Source organism: Petaurus breviceps, unplaced genomic scaffold (assembly GCF_028583685.1).
Source record: "Petaurus breviceps papuanus isolate PSGF00001 unplaced genomic scaffold, PetGlider_PUasm1.0 186, whole genome shotgun sequence".
Taxonomy (NCBI): Eukaryota; Metazoa; Chordata; class Mammalia; order Diprotodontia; family Petauridae; genus Petaurus; species Petaurus breviceps.
In genome coordinates this window covers 45,367,643-45,392,051 of record NW_027185798.1, presented here as the reverse complement: position 1 = coordinate 45,392,051, position 24,409 = coordinate 45,367,643, and the positions used below count along the sequence as shown (strand labels likewise).

The 24,409-nt window shown below is 41.7% G+C and overlaps 1 protein-coding gene across 1 annotated transcript in view; it reads left to right on the top strand.

Annotated features, from left to right (window-relative positions):
• The window catches only part of CHIA (chitinase acidic), a 24,421-nt gene extending 7,472 nt beyond the window's left edge, over window positions 1-16,949 (top strand). The window contains exons 2-11 of the mRNA XM_069089283.1: window positions 508-537; window positions 2,572-2,773; window positions 5,934-5,990; window positions 8,623-8,788; window positions 9,960-10,084; window positions 10,207-10,330; window positions 12,955-13,140; window positions 15,330-15,449; window positions 15,560-15,701; window positions 16,681-16,949. Coding sequence (XP_068945384.1) covers window positions 508-537; window positions 2,572-2,773; window positions 5,934-5,990; window positions 8,623-8,788; window positions 9,960-10,084; window positions 10,207-10,330; window positions 12,955-13,140; window positions 15,330-15,449; window positions 15,560-15,701; window positions 16,681-16,949 — 1,421 coding nt within the window. The remainder of the gene's footprint in view (window positions 1-507; window positions 538-2,571; window positions 2,774-5,933; window positions 5,991-8,622; window positions 8,789-9,959; window positions 10,085-10,206; window positions 10,331-12,954; window positions 13,141-15,329; window positions 15,450-15,559; window positions 15,702-16,680) is intronic.
• Window positions 16,950-24,409: the final 7,460 nt, after the last annotated feature.

Below are 24,409 nucleotides of genomic sequence, written 5' to 3'. Positions count from 1 at the left end.
GTTAAGAGTCCCTGTTCTAGAACGTAAGTTCACCAAGGACAGCATCTATTTCATTTTTTTGTCTATGTCTTGGAATCAATCGATCAATCATCAAGCATTTATTAAGTAACTACTGTTGTGCTAGACATTTTTCCAGGTGGTTTGTGATGAAGGTTCAAGGGGTTTGCACAAAAAATTATTTAATGGTACCTTGAAAAGAAAATAATTATAAAGAATATTACGAGTAATACAGTAGATTACCCTGAATGTTCACATTTTTGTTGTTGTTATTTAATGTTGTTCAAAGAACAAAAAATGTTGGGAACCACTGTCCTAGACACAGGGAGTAGAGAGAAAAGCAAAAGCCCCTGTAGCTGGATAGTGATTTAATGGATGCAGCACTGGGCCTGGAGTCAGGAACTCTAACCACTGTGCAACCCAGCTTCTGTCCACCTATTAAAGTGGTTGGTAGGTACTTAATAGATGCTTAATAAATGTTTATTAATTGATGTTTTTTTTCTTCTTTAGGTCTGGCCCTAGTGCTGCTTGCCCAGCTGGGTAAGTCATAGCCTTCTGCTTTACCCCTCTCCCTCACCTCTTTTTCTAATATCCTCACAGTCGTCTTCATTCTCTCAAACATCCAAGCACAGATAATTTCTTTGTACATTATATCGCGTGAGCTCAGAGAAGGCCAACTTGTTGGAATAGCTGGACCTACTCAGAGCAGTCACTCTACTACTCAAAACCCAAGTTCAGATGGAAATGACTTTGGGGATTATTCCTCCAATAACTGCCCTCTGTCAGGTCATCCAAAGCTATTACCCACATTCCCACAGAGCATTACTATACTCCTAGGGAGACTTGCTCTCTCAGCTTTTTCTAAAGAAGGATAATAAGAGCCTGAATCTTGCCCCTGATACCAGACTGAAAGTCCAAAGATAACACTGCTTAATTCATCATTCATATGAGCATTTTCCTTGGTTCACCATCCCTTCTATTTCAGTCCTCCTTTTATGGTTCCTCAGGGAATCCTGTCATGGGGTTCACCTCAGGTCCCTCAATGTCTTAATTAAGATCAGAAAGGTTCATCATTGAGGTTGGCCAAAGCCTGATCAATTTTTTAGCCAGATACCTCTCAAAAATCATCTATTAAATCACAGACCAGCTATAATCTACATCTGTGAAGGGTCTATTCACACCTGTGAAATTATAGCTCTTTGAAGTATTGAATCAGCATTATAATAGGCTCTCATTTATCATTGACAAAGTGTTTTCTTCACAATATGTAGTAAAAATAATGGCATCTCCATTTTACAGAGGTTGAGAGAGGTTAAGTACGTTGCCCAAGGTTACACAGCTAGTAAATGTCTGAGGAGGGATTTCAGCTCTAATGCCAGTGATTTTTCCTTCTTTCATTTTGCTTTGAGCAAGACTTCCATTAAAAGCTTGGTCTGGACAGTTAGTGCATCAGAGGAAGGTGCCCAGGGCAAGCTAAAAGAGGAAGGTGAGCCACCAGGTGTGAAGTGGGCCAATGGACATTTCTTTCTAGTTGCAAAGTAGCAGGTACAGATCTTTGAACTCATCTCTAAGACTATTGACACTACCAATCCCACTCGCAACGACTGAATGTAAGGAGACCGACTTGCCCAAAACCCTCCCGGGAATTTGTGTGGGAGCTTTCTAAAGAACAAGTCCAGCCTACCTTCCCAGGATTGTTACATGTTATTCCCCTCTGCACACATTATACTCCAGACAAGTTGGTTGTTCCACTCCATCATCTCTCTCCTGTCTTGGTACAGGCTGTACCCCATGCTCACAATGCTCTCCCTCCTCACATTCAACTGCTGAAGAAGAAGAAAGAAAAATCCATAAGCAGCTAGATGGCAGGGCATATGGAACATAGGCCTTTGAGTCATGAAGATATGAATTCAACTCCTGCCTGAGATACTAACTTTATGACCATGGGCAGGTCATTTAAATTCTCAGCCTCAATTTGGTCATCTATAATTAGGGATAATAATAGAAGCTATCACCCAGGGGTGTTGTTAGAATCGGATGAGATGATGTATGTAAAAAATGCTTTACATACTTAAAATCCTCTATAAATGCTAGTTATTCTTGCTATTCCTCAAAGCTCAGTTTAAGTGCTACATCTTACAGGAGACCTATCCTGATCACTTCCTTACACCCCCGTACCCATTTATTAGTGTCCTCTTCTACCCCTGAAATTACTTCATATGTGGTTTGTGTGTGTACACACACACACATACATACATATATATGTGTGTATACATATGTAGATAGATGTCTTATAGGTTTTTACTTACATGTGTATGTTCTTTCCACTAGTAGAATGTAAGCTTCTGGAGGGGAGAGACTGTTTCATTTTTGTCATGGCATTGCCAGTGTCTGGCACCCAGTAGGTGCTTAATAAATGCTTGTTGAATTAATGAATGTGTGAATGAATGAATGAATATGTGACTGAATGAATGAATGAATCGTGAATGAATGGGTGGATGAATGAATGAATGAATGAATGAACAGGCTCTGAGGCTGTCCCTCACCATGATATTTGCTCCTTCCTGCCAACAGGCTCTGCCTACCATCTGACATGCTACTTCACCAACTGGGCCCAGTACAGGCCAGGCCTGGGGCGCTTCAAGCCCGATGACATCGACCCCTGCCTCTGTACTCACTTGATCTATGCTTTTGCTGGGATGAGCAACAATGAGATCACCACAATCGAATGGAATGACGTGACCCTCTACAAATCCTTCAACGGTCTGAAAAACAAGTAAGGAGGAGTAAAGGGCTAGTGTTTGACACTGGGCTAGAATCTCCTAGACTAATCAAATGAAGGTCAATCAGTCAACAATCAACTGATAAACAATTATTAAGCACCTACTATATGTCAGGCACCATGCTAAATTCTATGGATACAAAAAAGGCAAAAGACAGTCCCTGCCCTTGAGGAGCTTGCAATCACATGAGGGAGCTTAAACAAGACTTTTAAGTCACTATTTTTCATATTAAACATAAACCCAACTTATTTGGCATTTAGGACTGGAGGCATCTGAGGCATATGCATGCCACCTGGATTTTTGATATAGTCTTGTTACTTCTGAGGCTGGCATGGAGAGTAATTTCTCCTCTAGGAGTCTACTCTCTGTTGAGAACATCCAAGAACTGCCCACACCAACTGGTTATTAAAAGTATTCCATCTAGTCCATTAAAAATTTCTTAAGTACCATTTTCTTCTTTGGAGGTTATAATGAAGTATATTTTAAAGTTACTTTTCTGTTAAAAATATATGTTTTTTAAAAGTCTGGAAGAAAAGGAGAGTAGCATCAAAGTAGGTCTTCACTGGAAAGTATCAATCCATTGACAAGCATTAATTAAGCACTTACTATATGTCAGACACTATCCTAGACCTTCCCACTGAGCTATGCAATCAATCACTCTCCCTACGAGAAATTATTGCAAATCAGTAAGTTCTGGGGGTACAAAGACAAAGAATGCAATAATCCCTACTGTCAAGGAACTTCCATTCCAACAATAATGAGGAGTAAATGATTAAAGGAAAATATTCCAGTAAGCACTGAAACAAAAAGCAATCTCTAAGAATGGTAGAAGTTGATGTATGACCTAGTTTATAAATGATATTTAACAGGAACTGAAAGACTAGTTAAATAACAATAATTGAGCATCAAGAAGAATCAAAGATCCAACCTTAGGAATTATCTACACTAACAGCTGGATTATCAAGATGCCTATATCTTCGAAGTTGGGAATCACAGCGTTAGAGGGGATATCCAGTATAGTGTAGCCAAGATTTAGATACGGAAAGAACCAGTAGGAAGAAGACCAGCTAGAGAGTGAAAGAAGCTGCAGGCAAAGATTGAGATCCTCTTGCAAGTTATTAGCTAGGACAGAGGCATCAAACAAGAAACCCATGACATTCCCAAGGGCTGCCCAAGCCAGGTTAAAATTGGGAAACATTTAACAAAATAAGTAAAAATACAATAAAATATAGACGTTAAATTTTAAAATTAAGCCAATATGCAGACCACAGGTATCTTTATAATGGAAAATGTGATAATGAACCCTTATGCAGAGTTTTATGCCCCCATTTCTTTTTGAGTTTGGCACCAGTGAGATAGGTGAGCAAGCCTACCCAACACAATTCACTCAGTGTCAGATTTCACCCAAGACCTTGTATCTATGCAAGGTAGAGGATGAAATGATTATCTGTGGTAAGATGTACCAAGATTGAAGGTGTAATTGTTAAAAGGAAGGTTAAGATAAAATCAAAGAACAACAGATAAATCTTATTCATAATAAGCTAGAAGGTGTTTTCTGTCCCTAAACATTCTATTTTGAAAAAATATAAGAAATAATAATAAAATAACAATAACAATAATATTTTGAAAAATCTTGATCTTAACACTATTTTTTTTTAAAGCAATCGGGGTTAAGTAACTTGCTCAAGGTTACATGGCCAGTTATTTCTGGGTGTGGTGCTGAGTATCTGAGCCTGGATTTGATCCAGGTCATCCCAACACTGGAGCCGGTGCTCTTACTTGCTGAGCCACCTGGCCACCCCTAAGCAATCGGGATTAAGTAACTTGCTCAAGGTTACACAGCCAGTTGTTTTGTGTGGGTGTTAAGTATATGAGCCCGGAACTGATCCCAAGTCTCCCGATTCTGGGGCCAGTGCTCTTACTCACTGCACCACCTGGCCATCCCAACACCATTTCTTTTTTAATACTTATCTCTTACAGAGATGAATTATTTTATTTGTGCTATTAATTAAATAAAGAGTTCTACTTTTGGAAAAAAGCACAACAGCTTCCATCCTGTTTCTTAATCTCTAATCTCTTTTAGCCTGGAAAGAATCTGTTAGGCTAAGTGGTACCACATCTACTTGCTACCAGCTACTGGAATTTCAGGCATGGTACAGTGAGCCCGTTGTAGTAGAAAGAGGACCAGGGTTCCTATCTCTAGTACTTAATAGCTAGGTGTGACCATGGGCAAGTCATTGAACCACTCTGCATCTCAGTTCCTTCATTTGTAAAATGGAGATAATAATACTTGTACTACCCACCTTATAGGGTTGTGACTTGCCCAGGGTCACACAGCTAGGAAATGTCTGAGGCTAGATTAGAACTCAGGAAGATGAGTCTTCCTGACTCCAGGCCCAGCATTTTATGCACCATGGTAACACTAGCTGCCTAAGGTGGTTGGATTAGTTGATCTCAAGGTGATTTCAACATATACCGATGCTGGGAGGAAATAATTTCTGTTGGGTGTGCCTCACAATTTCAATTTATTCAGATGAAGACAGAAATCTCAGAACTGAGGCCTTTTGTTCTAACAGCAACTGGGAGGTGGTACAGCTAAAGAGCCATTCAAGTCTCTTTCCGTGCTAAGATTTGCAAATTCCTCTGATGGAGCAGAAGCCATACCCTCTACTAATGTAACAGCTAAGTTTGAAAATTAGGTGAATAGCGGGTATTCAAATAATGCTGACAGTGTCTTTTCTTTTCAAGAATGAACCTTGCTGGGGTGGCTAGGTGGTGCAGTGAATAGAGCACCAGCCCTGGAGTCAGGAGGACTTGAGTTCAAATCCGACCTCAAACATTTAACACTTACTAGCCATGTGACCTTGGGCAAGTCACTTAACCCCGATTGCCTTGCCTTCCCCCCTCCAAAAAAATAAAAAGCAAGAATGAACATTGTAGTCTTAGTCACAAAAGGCCCAAGGACACTGACCAATGTTAACTCCACAAGGAACATCTATAACAACCTAACAACAGTTCTTTGGTACCTCATCCAATCTGTTCCAAAGACCTTCCTACTTAACTACCCAGGCAATCACTGTTCCCATGAAAAGCTATTGCAAATCAGTAAGTGCATGTAGGTTTTGACATTCCCTCTTTATTCTGTCTCTATAGGAACAGTGAGCTGAAGACTCTACTGGCAATTGGAGGCTGGAACTTTGGAACTGCCCCGTAAGTCTTTCCTTAAGATTAGTATCATAATTGACTCAGAAGGATTTAGGATCCTCCTTGTAAGTAGCAACACAAAGCAAAAGGACATGAAGCCCAATTTTACCCTGCATTAAAGAATCTTATAGGGTAATTCTGACACTCTTACTGAGATTGGAAGACCAAGATAAAGCAAACATGTATAAAATAATTATGGCTGCTAGTCATGGTGGTCACACCCCTTGGGAGCTGAGGCTGGCAGCTCTCTTCTGGTGGAAAGCCCTGAACTGCAGTATGCTAAGCTGATCAGGGGTCAGTCTGGCATCCACATTGCAAGCCCCCCTTGAAATGGAAGTCCATTTACATTGACTAATTAGAGGCAAACATATCTAGGTGGGAAATGGAGCAGATAAAAGCCCCTGTGCTGATCAGAGGGGATGGGGCCCATGAGTAGCCCCCATACTTCCAGCCAGGTGAGATGGAGAGACCCAGTCTTCTTTTTTCTTTAAAGTAACATTGCTAGAATTTTTGCTCTAAGGCAGAATTCAACATACAGAGGTTTTTCCTTGGGCTTTATCTGAAGATGCTTTTACTAGCCTAGGAGACTAAAGACTGGTTATTAATGCTAGCAATGTGACCTTCTGGAAAAAAAAATATCAACCTTTCTGTGCCTTGGATTCCTCTGCTGTAAAATGAGGGTCCTGAAACAGAGAAAGGATTCTTCACCCTTTTTTGTTCCAGTTACCCCTTTGGCAGTCTGGGAAAACCTGTGGACACTTTCTCAAAAGAATGCTTTTAGATGCATAAAATAAAGCCAAGGATGCCAGTTATATTGAAATACAATTATCAAAACATTTTTTAAACCCAAGTTCATGGACCCCTTTCCCTCAAGTTAAGAAATCTCAGAGATAATCTCTAAGGGCCCTTCTAGCTTCAACAGTCTATAATTATTGAAGTAGAAAAAGGAGTCTTCCTGGCTGGACTACTCTATTCAGTATCAGGTATCACATTTGGGGCTGGACATGACATAACAGGACATGACATGAGGAAGAGGGTACAATGAAGTAAAAGGAAGATCAGGGTCTAGAAAAGAAGTGTGACTCATCCAAAGCTTATCCTAAAAAGGGCAACCTGGATGGGGAAGGGCTCCTGGGCCATGCTATACAAAGATCTGTTGAAAAAAATGAGGATTTCTAACCTGGAGAAGAGTCTGCTTAGGAAAGACATGATAATCTCCTTCAAATAGGAAGAGAAGATTTTTGACTGTGCCTAGGAAAAACGAAGGTTGTATGAGAGTAGAATGTGTTACCTCAATGGCTAATGATTTCTCCATGATTGGAAGCATTCAAGCAAGTGGGTGAATGATTACTTGTTGGGAATGTAATAGGAAGGATTATTGCTCAGATAGGGGTGATGTTATATGACCTCTGAGGTACCTTTCAATTTTCAGATTCTATTATTCTAAGGATATGGTTATAAGATAATAGCCCTGGCATGAACTGAGGATGTGGTTACAGGTGTGTTTATCTAATGGAGTTAGTATATTGGAGAAGGTGGTGATAATGAGGTCAAAGAGGCTCCATATTTAAGGAATCACCATTTTACCTTTAGTTAGTTGGTAGAGACTGTAGGAACTCAGGAACTGTTTAAATGTTGTAGAGAGTGATGAGGAGGGGGCGGCTAGGTGGCACAGTGAATAGAGCACCAGCCCTGGAGTCAGGACGACCTGAGCTCCGATCCGGCCTCCGACACTTAACACACACAAAAAAACTAGCTGTGTGACCTTGGGCAAGTCACTAAACCCCAATTGCCCCCCAAAAAGAAAAAAAAGAGAGAGAGAGACAGTGATGAGGTAGGGCCAGGGGAGAGTTATTAGCACTAAATATATCTTGGAAGAAAGATCACAGGTAGGAGAGGAGGGAATACACAAAGGTGCCATTGTGTTTGTATGACCAGATACAGCAGAAATTATAGGTGTAGGGTTAGGTTAGCTCACAAGAGAAGTGAACTGGTCAGGGTTGGGGTGCCTTTAAGGAAGCAACTTGTGAAGAATTTGGACTTGCTGAACCATAGCCAAAAATACCTACAAGAATTGGTTGAAGGGTCCCATTGTGGGAGGAGAGTCCAGAGAGAGGAGGAATATAACAACCAAAAGGGAAATTAGGGTGTGGAAAAGAAGAATGACTAAAGAGAAATAAAGAAGACAGCTTCTAGAAATGTTGAGAAAATAAAAGCAATAAGATTTTGGGAAAAGAAAAGAAGGAAGATGTGAAAGACAAAGATAGGGTGACAATGGAAACCAACTGCAGGCTAAAAGCCAGATCTACCTGCTGCATGTTATCCTAAGGCCCATGATGTTTATATTTTTACGTTGTAAAAACCATTCTTAGGGGGTAGTATATGAAAATAGAGAGCAGGCCCAATTTTACCCCAAGGCAATAGTTTGCTAACCCCTGGTCTAGACATTCCCAGCTTGAGAATCATGGCTACTTCCCTGCTTTGGCACAGGAGAGAAATGAGATGGACTGAGTTGGAGACGGATACCGTCTGAGATGTCTTATCAGCAGAGTTACAGGTCACCCGGAAAGGTGAAGAAGACTACAGATTGGTGCAATCTGCATATGAATTTCCTGACTTCATCTTCTTTCTCCTTCAGATTCAACACCATGGTTTCCACTTCTGAGAACCGCCAGACCTTCATCAAATCAGTCATCAAATTCCTGCGCCAGTATGAGTTTGATGGGTTGGACTTTGACTGGGAGTACCCTGGGTCTCGAGGCAGCACTCCACAGGACAAGAACCTCTTCACTGTCCTGGTCAAGGTAAGCCGGACACATCTGAGTATGACTGAGAAGTGCGTGGCCAATTCCAGTAAGACAATGCAAAGAACGTAGGTGCCTTGGGAGATCTTCTACACTCATTTTGACTCTAAACTGACACTGACTTTTCCACTACCCCTTATCCAATCTCCCCCCTTCCAAGTATTGTTTATTTCGTATCTCTCCCCTTCACTCAACTCAACACCACAAACATACTATTTCAGGCTCTTAAAATCTCTTGCCTAGACTACTGCAATACATTCTTAATGGATCTCCCTGCTTCCAGTCTCACCCTCTTCCAAACCAACATCCACAGAACTGCCAAACTGGTATTTCTAGAGCATGGATCTCACCATATCACTCCCCTACTCAATAAACTCTAGTGGCTCCCTATTACCTATAGGCAAAAAATATCAACCCTTCTGTTTGGCATTTAGATCGCTTCACAGTCTAACTTCAACTGATTTTTATCCAGGCTGGTTATACATAACTTCTTCCCTACATTCTACATTCTAGCCAAATTTGCTTTTCTCCATGATATTCCATCTTTCATCTCTGTTCCTTTGCACAGGCTGTATCCCATACCTGGTACACTCTCCCTCCTCATCTCTGTATCTTTAAGCCCCTGGCTTTCTTAAAGGTTCAGCTTAAATAACAACACTTCCAACAGGTCTTTCCTGATTTCCTTAGTTGTTAGTGATTCTCAGACTACCCATATTGCTTTGTATTTATATCACATGCATTCTGTATTTACTTAATTGTGTATGTGTTCTGCCACCACCATACACACACAACCCCCACTGCTACTTGTAATATGTAAGCTTCTTGACGTCAGAGACTATTTCATTTTGTTTTTTGTTTTGTTTGTGTTGGTTTTGATGAGGCTTTTGTTTTGTTTTTGTTTTTATTCTTGGTGGCTGATACTTAATAAATGCTTGATGGTCTCTGAGCCCCCTTATAATCAATCAAGCAAAAAGCATTTATGAAATGATTACTATGTACCAGTCATCACACTGAGCAACAAGAAAAGGTCTATGCTGCCATAATCCTATGAACTGAATTGAATCAGTGATGTATACTGAAGGGTCATCAATGGAAGCTCCTGGTTCAGAGAGCTGCCAGAGAAATCTAACTCTGGGCTGCTGACCACTTGCTCTCTTCTGCTCACCCACAGGAAATGCGTGAAGCCTTTGAGCAGGAAGCCAAGCAGATCAACAAACCCAGGCTGATGGTCACTGCTGCTGTGGCTGCCGGCATCTCCAACATTGAGGCTGGCTATGACATCCCCCAGCTCTCTCAGTGAGTACTGCGGTTGGTCTTCCAAGTGTCTCTAGGCATCATCTGTCATTAGTGCTGAGAAAGCCAGTCCTCAGTCCATCACACTGGCTAGAGATCTATTTCAATCCTGTTCTCCTTCCCAGGTATCTGGACTTCTTCCACGTCATGACCTATGACCTCCATGGTTCCTGGGAGGGTTACACTGGCGAGAACAGCCCCCTTTACAAAAACCCAAGTGATACTGGCAGCAATGCTTACCTCAATGTGGTGAGTTCCCTACACATCATGAGACCTTCAGAGAACTGAAATCAGGTCTGAAATACAACAAGGTCGTAAATATAACTGAGAGATTTAATTATATTCCACACAGATGTATTAATTGTCTACTATGTGTAAGGAACTTCACTAGTCTCTCAGGTCAGAGACATGAAAAATGCAGCTTTGAGGAGCTGATGATCGTGATGATGATGATGATGGTGATGATGGTGATAACATTTCTATAAGAACTTTAAGGTTCTTTAAAGTGCTTTACAGATATTTTCTCCTTTGATCCTCACAATATCCCTATGAAGTAAATGCCATTATTGTCCTCATTTTATAGAGCTTTAAACCAATGATCAAAAAGGTTAAGAGGCTTGCCCGGGGTCTCACAACCAGTAAATGTCTGAAGGGAGACTAGAACTCAAAACTTCCTCAAAACCCAGCACACCACCTAGCTGCCATATCATTCGCAGAATCACAAAACGAGGTTTCCAAATAAGTTCTATGCAATGTAGATTGTAATAGGACCCAGATAGATGTTTAAGAGAAAATTCTGTAAAAAATGAGGTAGATGAGATCACCACAGATGGAGGTATTGGGATAAGTTTAATGGATGAGGTAGCATCTGAGTGAGCCCCTTTGAAAAAAGAGAAAGGTTTCAATAAGTAGAGGTGAAAAACAAGCCAGGGCCTGCCCTGAAGGAGGTGACATTCTAATACAGTTGATGGAGAGACAGAATCTCCAGCGTATACATAAACAAGCATGATGTAAGATAAAACGTGACATGAAAGTGTTGGTATGCATTACGTGCTTAATAAATGCTTATTAACTGACCAACACTAGTAAGGGAAAGATCTAGAACATATCTTGTAGCCACAGCAAGGGAGCCTACATAGAAACAGAGAAATAGGAGAGGAAGAGTAGCTAAATACTGCGGTTTATCTGGAACAATGAGTATGTGAATCCTATGAGAGTTGGAGCCAATCTTTTTTTTTTAAAAGCTATCGGGGTTAAGTAACTTGCTCAAGGTTACACGGCCAGTTATTTCTGGGTGTGGTGCTGAGTATCTGAGCCCAGATTTGATCCAGGTCATACCGACACTGGAGCCGGTGCTCTTACTCACTGAGCCACCTGGCTGCCCCTAAGCAATTGGTGTTAAGTAACTTGCTCAAGGTTACACAGCCAGGTGTTTCTGGGTGGGTGCTAAGTGTCTGAGCCCGGGATTCGATCTCCAGGTCTTCTCAACACTGGAGCCGGTGCTCTTACTCGCTGTGCTACCTGGCTGCCCCTGGAGCCAATCTTATACTCTATGGAGAAAAATGAAGATTTTATCTAGTAGACAGTGGGGAGCTGCAGAACGTTTCTGAGCAGGAAAGTGCCATGCTTAGAATTGTACATTATGAAGATTATCTTAACAGAATACATTAGGGAGGGCTGAGGCTAGAAGCAAGGAGACTAGTTAGAAGGGTGCTTGTTAACATGAACCAAGAGGTAGATATAGATGGCCTGATCCGTGGTGGTTTAAGCAGAGTGAGTGGAGAACAGAGGATAAGCAAAAGACAGTTCTGAGATAAAATTAATGGGACTTGGTCATAGATTGGACAGGAAATGGGTGGGCTGAGGGCAGAAGAAGTGAGGAAGAAACATCCATAACAACACTAAGATTTCAATAAAGAATATTTGGGATGATGACTGTGCCCTCAACAGAAATAGCAAAGTTGTTAAGTCGATGAGTTTTCTAATTACTAAGTCTTTAGGATAAGAAGGAAAGAAATAAGTGTTTATTAAGCACCTACTATAAGCCAGGAACTGAGCTAATGCCTTTCAAATATAGTTTTTTTTTTTTGATGTTCACAACTCTGGAAGGGTACATGCCCCAAACAGAGGAAGAGATTGAATGATACCCAGAAACACACAGTACGGAAGCATCTAATGTCATATTTGAACTCAGGTCTTCCTGACTCCAGGTCCAGTGCTCGAGTCACTGCCTCTAATGGGAAGCTAATTCACAGACCATTAAGAATGTTCTGACAGCCACATCAGTTAGGACAAGAGAGGGGACTTATAGACCAGCTTAATTCCTCGTACATGGCCATGCATTCCCATTCTCTTTTAGCAATGCGGGACCAGACATTTAGAAGAAATAGAGTGTGCTGAGTACTAGGGAAGATACAAAAATAAGTAAGTCATGTTTGGTGGTTACCATTGTTAGGCTAACAATCTAACAGGAAAGACATGGCATTTGTTGTTGGTGTTCAGCTGTTTCAGTTGTGTCTGACTCTTCTTTACCCTATTTGGGGTTTTCTTGGCAAATATCCTGGAGTGGTTTGCCATTTCCTTCTGTAGCTCATTTTATAGATGAGGAACTGAGGCAAACAGAGTTAAGTGATATCTGAGGCTGAATCTGAACTCAGATCTTCCTGTCTCCAGGTCCAATGCTCTATCCACCATGCCACCTGGCTGCCCATAGACACAAATAACTAGAATAATAAGTTGAAAGTAATAAATGAATAATGGTGTCATAAGACCGGATGAGGGCAAGATCCCTTACATACTGGGGAGGCAGGGAGAGATGGAGAAGGAAAGAGGGAAGGATGGGACCAGAGCTATCTAATGTGCTTTTGTTCTAGGATTATGCCATGAACTTCTGGAAGGACCATGGAGCTCCCCCTGAGAAGCTCATTGTTGGATTCCCATCCTATGGACATACTTTCATGCTGAGCAACCCCTCTAACAACGGCATTGGGGCACCCACCACTGGCCCAGGCCCTGCTGGATCCTACACTAGGCAGGCTGGATTCTGGGCTTACTACGAGGTATGTAGCTAAAAAGCTATATGAAGATGATAAAAGTTACTTGTGACTCTTTACTTGTAGATAAAAATACAAACGTCATGTTTCTCCCCAACAATGTTTGACTTTCTTTTTTGTACTATATTATTAACATTTGGACATGGAAAATTTGATTATATTACAAAGGGTTTATTCACAGAAGGACTTGAACCAAAGTTCTAGTCTAATTCGGTGGGTTCTCTGAACTATAGCAGTAGAGAACACACTTTGGTGGGTTCTGTCAATTTAGACAGACTTCCAATCTGGGTCCAATTATACTCTCTTGGCTTAGGACCAGTGTATTGAAATTCAGAGTAGAGGGTTGGCCAGTGAACAATGATGAGTTTTGGCCACAGCAGTTGATGAAGCTATTTAAGGCATGGAAGCATTGTCATCTGCATCAGGAGAAACAGTATTCACATAAGCAAAATCATAGGTTCTTGAAATAAATAAGTAGTGTTTCAGATTGGAGGTAAGATGTATGTGAGCATTTGCCTATTTAAGTTGGGATCTCATTCAGGTTTTGTGCAGACCATGCTCAGAGACCTGGGGTTAGCAGTTACTGTAATCAGCACAGGGTTTTCCTACATCTAGAGAAGGGTACCCTTCCTTCCAAAGCAGCTGAGTAGTGTAATCATCAGATATTATAGTTGAAAGAGATCTGGTAATCATCCGGTACGTGACTCTTCCTTTAAACCTCCCATCATCCTTTTAATTATTGAAAATGAGTATCTAAAAAGGGTCAGGATTTAGAATCCCAATGTTAATTAAGTTCACAAAAGGTTTATGTGCTTTCCCTTTGAAATGGCTTACATTAATTCACAGTTTAATTTACAATCTTCTTTTTACTTATTCCTCTGTACTATTTCACTTGATGGTCACAGAGCTTCCCATGAATTCTATGCAAAAGGTTCTCAAATTTATTTGTCTGGCCCTAATTTCTCTCCTGAACTCCAATCTCTAACTGCCTTTTGCATTTGTTATTCAGTCATTTCAGTTGTGTCTGACCCTCTGTGTTCCATAGCCTCCAATTCACTTGCATGTCATGGCATCACCTTCCTGATGTCATGGTACTCTTTGAGAATGAAGGACAAACAGCAAACTTAGCATGTTCAAAACTGAACTCATTATCCTTGCCCCAAAACCCTTCTACTTCTGAAATTCTCTGTTACTATTGAGAGTACCACCATCTTTCCAAACTCCCAGGCTTTCAGCCTAGACATCACCCTCATCTCCCCACCTTCTCTCATCTCCCTTTTCTGATCAGCTGCTCAGTTAGGTCGTTTCTACCTTTCTAACATCTCTCCTATATGCCCCCTTCTCTCTGACATTGTCACAATCCTGCCACAAGCCCTCATCACCTCACACCTAGACCATGCCTTATCCTGCTGGTTGGTCAACCTGTCTCAAGTCTCTCCTATTACAGCCCATCCTCCGTTCAGATACCCAATTAATCCTCCTAAAGTGCAAATCTAACCAAGTCACCCCATCTCCAATTCAATCAACTCAAGAGCTCTCTGTGACCTCCAGGATCAAATATAAAATTCTGTTTGGCTTTGAAAGCCCTTCCTAACTTCCCTCTTCCTAACTTTTTAATCTTCTTACACCTTACTCCTCTCCAGATTCTCTAAGGTGACAGGTCTCCTTGAGGTTCCTCACATTCCCATCTCTTTATCGATACCCTATGTCCCTATTGAAGACATGTTCACTGGCTGTCCCCCATGACTGAATTTCTCCCTCCTTATCTCCACCTGCTAGCTTTCCTGGCTCCTTCCAAGTCTCAGCTAAAGTCCCACCTCCTGCAAGAAGCCTTTTCTAGTCCTTAATCTTAGTGCCTTTCTCCTGATTATCTACAACTTATCCTGTGTGTATTCTATTTGTTCATCGATATGGACACAATGCCTCCCCATTAGTGGGTGAGCTCCTTGAAAGCAAAGACTAGCTTATGGCTTTCTTTTATCCTCAGCCCTTAGGATAGTCCTGACACATAATGAATACACAATGATTGATCACTGACTAAACGACTCCTTTCTCTTCTATTATATAAACGGAAATGCTCATGTTTGTGAAATTTGTGATAATTTTTTAAAACTTAAAAACATTTAAAGCTTATACTCGATGCCTTTCCTGACACCTTTTGTCAACCTTCTGGCCTCATTCTTCTCTTTTCTCAGATCTGCCCCTTCCTGAAGGATGGTGCTACTCAGGTGTGGGAGGCTTCTGAGGATGTCCCCTATGCTTACAAAGGCAGTGACTGGGTTGGTTTTGACGACCCCAGAAGCTTCCAAATCAAGGTAGAGTGTTTCTCTGGGCTCCCTTGAGGCCATTCAACACTATTTGTAGCCCAAAGTCTTAGGAGAACCCAAGTGTGGACCTGGAGCTAACATCTATCTTGCACCCACAGGCTGAGTGGCTGAAGAAGAATAACTTTGCAGGAGCCATGGTCTGGGCCATTGATCTGGATGACTTCACCGGAACTTTCTGTAACCAGGGAAAATTCCCCCTGATCAACACCTTGAAGAAAGCCCTGGGTCTGGAGAGTGCAAGTGAGTGGCAGCTGCAGATGTTCTCTTTCCCCTTCCCCTCTCCTTCCTCAGTACTTGCTAGGGTGATCATAGCACTGAGAAAAGGAATTCTTCCAATCCCTGGAACTTGAAAGTGAAGAGAGGGAGAGGAACTCAAACACTCTTAATATCTGATTACTTTCCACTAGAGAGATGGGCCACCTAGTCCCCAGAGTCACAGTGTCTCTGGAAATTATGGAATCTGGCCAAATTAGGATCTTCTTCAATTCAAAATTAGGGGAAAACCCCGAGTCAACAAATGACTGCCAAGCCAATCAGGGTAGCTTATCAGGGACAGTCCCAGGTCATCCAATACTGTCCATTTATTCATTCAAAGAATGAAAAAGAATATGACAACAATGTGGGCAGCACTCTGCGAGATACTAGAGAGAAGAGGATCTCACATACTGGGCCTGGGGGTTCAAGGAATTTTTTGGAATGTACACTCACAATCACATGTATCCCCTGACTCTCCTGGAGGGTGCCCTGATCCCTCCCGGCAAAAAATAATCCTGTGCCCTGAGGGGGAAAAATTTGAGAACTACTGGTAGATGCCAAGAGGCATGAGCTAAGGTTCCTGGCTAGGAGGAATTTCCAGACAAGCTGAGATACCTCATGCACATATTAAAATTTAAATAATAAGTTTTGCCTTTGGCAGTATATAATTGAATGATGAATATGTGGTTTGGATGATAAATTCTGTGATTTCGTAAGAGGGAGAAGTCACTGAAGGTTAGAGTGGTCAAGGAAGGCTTCCTGTAAAAATGGGAGCTTGAAGAATGTGTCAGAGGTTGATCAGGCAGGCCAAGATGGGAACATGAGGAGAGGAAGCCCAAGGCAGTGGGGAACGACCACACAAAGCCCTGGAGGAAAGAACCTGGAGCAGGACCTGAGAGGGAGTGGATACCTCATGCACCTGAGACCATGAGCAGAGACTAATGACCTACTCCTTCTTTCCCAGGCTGTAAGGCCCCTGCCGAGCCCATTGCCCCCATCACTGAAGCTCCTAGTCACGGCAGTGGTGGCAGTGGTGGCAGCAGCAGTGGCAGTAGCAGCTCTGGGGGAAGTTCCAGCGGCAGTGGCTTCTGTGCCAACAGGGCCAGCGGCCTTTATCCCGACCCCACCAACAAGAACGCCTTCTATGACTGTGTGAATGGGCAGACCTACCAGGAACACTGCCAGACAGGCCTTGTCTTTGATGCCCGTTGTTCCTGTTGCAACTGGCCATGAATTCACAGAGTTCAAGTCATCCAAGTTGTCCCCAGAAACATGCAATAAAGTAGTGAACATCAATTTTCTGTGATTTCTGCTTCTTTGGCTCTGGGTCTCAAAACCACCTTCCCACCAGACACTGTTAGAACAGGAAAGAACCTTAGACATCATCAAGGCCAGCTTCTTGTTATGGCCATGCCATAACAACTGGACAGTCAGCTTCCTAACTTAGTGCCCTGAAGGACATTGGCTTCTACTATGGTTTTCCTTGCTGATGGTAGACAAAGGAGTAACCCCAAAACTGCACACCTGGGTGAAAGCCAAGCCAGTCTGAGACCAACACTCATAGCTGCCTGATCAGTCCAGATTTATTCCCTGGTTTCTGATCCCTATCCACAAACGGAACCTAACTAACAGATTTTTCACAGCATTGCAGAATTAGGTGGGATGTAAGAAACTGTTTAGATATAAAAACCTGTACCTGGACAACAACAATGAAAATCCCTTCTACTTTCAAAAAGAAGCTCAGCAGTACTTAAAAACCTCCAGTGAGGGGCTACCCATTACCCCTTGTTTTTGTTGTTAAGTCTTGTCATTTTTCAGTCATGTCTGACTCTTTGTAATCCCATTTGGGGTTTCTTTGGCAAAGATACTGGAGTGACTTGCCATTACTTCTCCAGTTCATTTTACAGATGAGGAAACTGAGGCAAATTGGGTTAAATGACTTGCTGAGGGTCACACAGATAGTGTTGAAAGCCATATTTGAACTCATGAAGAGGAATCCACCTTACTCTAGGCTTGGCACTCTATCTACCATACCACCTAGCAGCCCTCAAAGGAATCTTATTTCACCACTACCCCTGGAAGAAATCTTATTTCATTTTTTGATAATTCCAATTATTAGAAAGTCTTTCACCAAACCAAAATCTTCCTTTTGCAATTTCTTTTTGCTTGAAGTTCTGCCTTCTGGGACCAAGCAAAACTAAAATCTAATCATTCTTCCACAGAACAGCCCTTCAATACCAATCTATCATTTCTGGCTATTCTTTACTCAAGTCTACACACTAAACATCCTCAGTGCCTTCAACCAGTATTCATATGGCAGCTAGGGGTCACAGTAGATAGAACACTGGGCTTAGAGTGGGGAAGACTCAAGTTCAAATATGACTTTAAACACTTAATGTGTGACCCTAGACTCTCTGTTTGCCTTTGTTTCCTCAACTATAAAACAGGTATGATAATAGCACCTACCACACAGGGCTGTTATGATGATCAAATGAGATTATATTTATATAGTACCTGACGCATAGTAGGTGCTTTACTTGAAGACCTCTTGTGAGGAGACTCCCCCTGTCTGCTAAGGCAGTCCATCCCTCCTTCTAACTGTTAAGAATTTTTTCCTGACCCCAAACCTAAAGCTGCCTTTCTACAACTTCCACATGCTGTTCCTATTTTTCCATTAAGGATCCAGGGCCACAAGTCTATGCCATCTGCCCCACGATCACCTTTCAAATACTTGAACACAGCTATCCTGTCTTCCCTTTAATCTTCTCTTTTCCAAGTTAAATGTTTCCAGTTCTTTCCATCAGTCTTCATGTAGTGTGAATTCCAGGCCTTTCACCTTTTTGAGACGTCCCTTCCTAAAATGGGGTGCCTAGAACCAAACACAATATCCTATATACTAATCTGACCAGGGAAGAATACCGAGACATTGATCACATTATCCCTTGACAGATCCAGTCCCACTGTGAACATCATTCTCTATCATATCCCACCCAGCAAAGGCCAGATTTGTCCCAGTCTCTTCATTAATTCATCCTCTGTCTGTAGAACAGTCCTAGAACCCCTGAAAACATTAGCAAAACCCTCTCCCAGGATTTCTGTAAACATGCAACAAGAAAATCCTTCTTCAGGGCTTCTGAACCAACAGAAAGGTTCCCAGACCCCTGCAACAACAGCACTATCCTTCACCAGTGGACAGTATTCACTCTCTGTCTGCAGGACAGTCTCAGGCCTTCTTAGCGAACAGCCAGGTTCCAGGACTTCTTCAACAACAGGACTGTCTTTCACCAGTGGACAAATCTGGCAAAACAACATCAAAACAGACAGACAAAGTACCAGCAAAACAGCCATGTCTCCTCAGTCCTTGGCAGCTCAGGGGGCAGGTCTCAAAAGTCCAGGGCAATTCAAAATGGCCTCCAGAAATTCTCTGAGTCTCTCTCTGCCTCCACGAGGTGCTGCTTCCAAAAAAAGTTCTTCTGCCTCTCTCTTGTCTCTCCAAATCTACGTCACCAGCTCCTCCCAGTTCAGGACTTTCTTTTCACATCAACAAGTCCATCCCACAGGTGGGATTAACAAGCTCTGGGTTTTAACACAATCAGTTTGAAAAGCAAGCCAATACAGGGGAATCTTTAATTGCCATTACTATCACAATGACTTACAAGTAACAGGTATCCCAAACCAGACACTATCTTGGTTAATGGCATTTTTCTTATTTTGTTGTTTTATGGACCCCACCCTGTTATGACACTCTCACTGTGACATTTCCTTGTTTATGGCTGACAGAACGCAGACATCTTGAGGGCACTCTCTTGTTCTATGAAAACTATAATTTTGGCAACACAAGGTATCCTGAGTCAGGAAGGAGGGAGGGGGACACTTCCTTATTCTATGGGTATATAATCTGTGCAGCCTGGCCCAAAAATGAGGTGATTTTTAATGAACTCCTATGCATAGGCACATACATGTCCACTGTTTGAGAGAAATAAACATGTGCCTTCAACCTAACTCTATTTGTCCTTCTTAGAAATATATGATAGAAAATATTATAGAAAATAGAAATATAGAAATGTAGAGAATACAAAAAATAGAATAAAAGAACAAATAGCTCCTAGAACTCTGGCAGGTTGACAGTTTTGGGGCCATGTTACTCATATAGGACTGTACCCTTCCCCTGACAGTGCTGAGACTGGGTGCCCATGGGACTTATTCTCCTGAAAAGTTCCCACCTTGACTGGAGGGTGGGGGCAGAGGTGGGTGGGTAAATCCCTTCTCTATCCCCTGCTCCAATCATCAAACTTTGCTTGTTCACTGCAGTTCACATTTTTCTCTCTAAACTGGCTCTGAGGGCAAAGGCCACTTGAGTAGGTCTCCTCTGAAAGGTAACTGGATATCCTCTGCAATTCAGTCCTTAAAAACAAAAAAAAAGGAAAAAGTCAATGAGACATCTAGACTAAAGTGGGAGAGTTTCTATCACTGCTTTGTTGAAATGGCAGAACAAGAATGCAAGGCAGAAAGTTCTTCCCTTAAAGTCTGTAAAGCCATTTCATCTTCAGCACCCTTTCCCCAGCCTCATCTAATTCCTTTGAGGTCTACAGTCCTGATGGAGGCAAATTCTACCCTGCTTACAGACTAGATTCCTAAACTTAACTCCACTAAGACCTGCCCCTTTAAATCTGCAACCTTAGAGGTGTTCTGAGGAGGGTTTGTGGGATCCAGTTCCCATCTACCCCTCTTTGCCTCTCTCTCAACTAGGAGAGGTGTACAGGGCCACCCCATCACTGTCTTGGTGAATACAGGGGTTTTGGATCCTCGCAAATTCCACTCCCCTTTTCTTTGGAGTAATGAAATTCATTATGAGGATTTCTAACAAGTCCCTCTGAGCCTTTCTTCTCCAATGTCATTCGAATTTGTCTGTGTCTGTGTCTCTGTGTTGTAAAATGTCTATATCATGTTTGTACTGTGAACTAGATAGAGTTTGTCACCTTGAAAAATTTTAAATGCAGCCATCCAGGGGGGAAAAAGCTTTTAAGGACTATAGCTAGAGACTAACACTGAGTAAGAGTAATGGACTTTTTTGTTATTTTGAGGTCATAGCTTAAAGCAGGACTAACTCTCACCTTAGGCTTTCCATAGGAGATTAGATTATTTTAATAGAGAAAAACCTATAATAACTTTTTCTGTGTGATCCCAACACTGGCCAAGTTAGGGTCTACAGGGAAAAGCTAGAGAATTAAAGTTGTAGAACCATTAAAACAAAATATCTTAGCAGATTCTGGAGGTTTTGAGATTTATCATTAAAGAATCTGGAAATTAATTGTTTTAAGACTACAGGAAAGGGGCGGCCAGGTAGCACAGCGAGTAAGAGCACCGGCCCCAGTGTCGGGATGACCTGGGGATCGAATCCAGGCTCAGACACTTAGCATCCACCCAGAAACATCTGGTCGTGTAACCTTGAGCAAGTTACTTAACCCCAATTGCTTATGGGTGACCAGGTGGCTCAGCAAGTAAGAGCACTGGCCCCAGTGTCAGGATGACCTGGGTATCAAATCCAGGCTCAGACACTTAGCACCACACCCAGAAATAGCTGGCTGTGTAACCTTGAGCAAGTTACTTAACCCAGATTGCTTAAAAAACAAAAAGATTACAGGAAAAAAAAGTCCTGAGACTTTGACATAATTCCAGACACGCCCCTTCTGAAACACCTCCTCACAATCCACTCACTCAGCACTCCTCACTCCCTCCCCCAGAGTCCAAAGTGTATCTCAGTACAGGGATTTCTAACAGTTTATGTTTCCTTGTTAACCTCTCACATCTCAGATCAGATTAAGCTCCCTCCCCACTTGAGCCCCCTTTTTAGATCCTTGCATGCCACATGCCATTTGCCTGTATCTCTAGGCTGCCTATTTTTGGTTTTGGTTGCCTGGCTGTATGATGTTTTCCCTATCTCAGATTCCCTTTGGTCTCCTTCTTTACTTGCTTTTGGTTGTGTTGCAAAGGGCTGCTGAAACTTTCCTTCCCATTCCCTGAGGAAGAGTGAAGTTTTCCCCATACCTTCCTTTGTCTGCAGGTGGTGCCTTCAGCACACTTTTGACCAAAATGAGGGGAGATGTGGGACCTGCTTGAGTCCCTTTGAAATGCACCCTGATTGAACCCCAAAATTAAGCTGACTAGGAGCATTCTCCAGTTCATGACTGACAAGGACCAGGTGCCCTGAACCAAACACTATCTTGATTAATGGCATTTCTCTTATCTTGTTGTTTTATAAACACTATTCTTTTATCACACTCTTGTTATGACATTTCCTTGTTTATGGCATCCTGGGGGCACTCTCTTGTTCCATGGAAACTATAATGTTGACTGACACAAGCATCTTGAGCCAGGGAGGAAGGGCAGTGGATACTTCCTTACTCTATGGGCATATAATCTATGCAGCCTGGCCCTGAAGTGAGCTCATTTCTAGTGAACTCTCAAGCATAGGCACATACATGTCTGACACTTTGAGAGAAAGGTAAACAGGAAAGAGAAATATAAGAAATTCAATAAGGTTAAACTATTTACATTCCCATACGGGAAGATGATAGTTATAACTCCCAAGAACTTTATCATTATTAGTCAAGTTAGAAGGAACATATATAGACAGAGGGTATGAGTATGAGTTGATTATGAGAAGACATCTAAAAAAATTAAATTAAGGGGTGAGAAAGAGGAATGAACTGGGAGATAGGGGAAGGGAGAGATAGCATGGAGTAAATTGTCCCACATAAAAGAGGTGCAAAACAGCTTGTACAATGGAGGAGAAGATGGGGGATGTTGAAGGGGGGAGTGCTTGAACCTTACTCTCATTGGAATAGTATCAAAGGGAGAATAACATACACACTCAGTTAAGTTTAGAAATCTACCTTCCTCTACTGGAAAGTAGGAGGGAAATGGGGATAAGAGAAGGGTGTGGGGTGCTGATAGAAGGAAGGGTGGACTCAGGGAGGCAGTAGTCAGAGGCAAAATACTTGAGGATGGACATGGTGAAAGGAGAGAATAGAATAAACAGTGGGGAGGGGCAATAGGATGAAGGGAAATGCACAGTTAGTAATCATTACTGTGAAAAAATTACAGCATTTTTTCTGACAAAAGTCTCATTTCTCAAATATATAGAGCACTTAGTCAAATTTATGAGAATACAAGTCATTCCCCAGTTGATAAATGATCAAAAGACATAAAGAGGGTATTTTCAGACAAAGAAATTGAAGTTATCTATAGTCATATGAAAAAATACTCTAAATCATGATTAAGTAGAGTAATGCAAATAAAACAGCTCTGAAGTACTACCCCATCCATACCTATCAGATTGGCTAATATGACAGAAAAGGGAAATGACAGATGTTAGAGAAGATGTGGGAAAACTAAACTGATTCAACCATTCTGGAGAGCAATTTGGAACTATGCCCAGAGGGCTATAAAATTATGCATACCCTTTAACCCAGCAGTATCACAACTATATCTGTATCCCAAAGAGATAGGAAACAAAAAGGAAAAGGAACTCTCAAGTACAAAAATATTTATAGTAGCTCTTTTTTGTGGTGGCAAAGAATCAGAAATTGAGGGGATGCCCATCAATCAGGGAATGGCTGAACAAGTTGTGGTATGTAATTGTGATGGAATGCCACCATGCTAGAAGAAAGGATGAGCAAGATATTTTCAGAAAAACCTGGAAAGACTTACATGAACTGATACAAAGTGAAATGAGTAGAACCAGGAGAACATTGTACACAGTAACAACAATATTACATGATAATCAACTGTGAATGACTTAGCTATTCTTAGCAATACAATAATCCAAGACAATTCCAAAGTATTTAAGATTCTGTCTGAATACAGATTAAAGTATACTTTTTTAAAACTTTATTTTTCTTGGGTTTCTTTTTTTTTGTTTTGTGTTTTCTTTCACATGACTAATGTAGAAATATGTTTTGCATGTCTGCACATGTATAACCTATACCAAATTGGGAGGGAAGAAGAAGGAGAAGAAGGGAGAGAGAGATTCTTGTATCCCAAAGGTGTCCTGGGAATAAGTCTAGGCATTCCTAGAAAGTGGGAGGGGGGATCTCTCCTTCTCCTCTCCTGATTGCCTTTCTGCTTGGGAAGCCAGACACAGTATCCCCCAAGATACACCAACTCCCACCAGTCCCATTCATTCAACAGGCTTTCAGCAGTCAGGCTAAGCAGATGCTAGAAGGTCTGTCACAACTCTAGCTGTGATAGAAGACAGAACTTGGTGTGAATACATCACCAAATGAGCACAAGCAAGTAGAATTCCTTGTCTTCTGGGATAATTCATAGCCCTTGCTCCCTCTTGAAACTGTTACCTCATATCCACTTTTCTTTCTCTTGTGCATATGTTATATCCTCCTGGCAAAATGTAAATTCTCTGAGGGCAGAGGCAGTTTCATTTTTGTCTTTGTATACCTGAAACTCAGCTCAGTTCCTTAATAAATGTTCAGTGAATTGAACTGAAATTAGATTGGATCAGCAAAGTGAAGTACTGCAAAAATATATATACCAGGGTTGAGGTCTGACTTAAGAGCTTGAAAGAAGGTAGTATGAATGGTAGGTAGGTATGTGGGTAGGTAGGTAGATAGATAGATAGATAGATAGATAGATAGATAGATAGATAGATAGATAGATAGATAGATAGATAGATA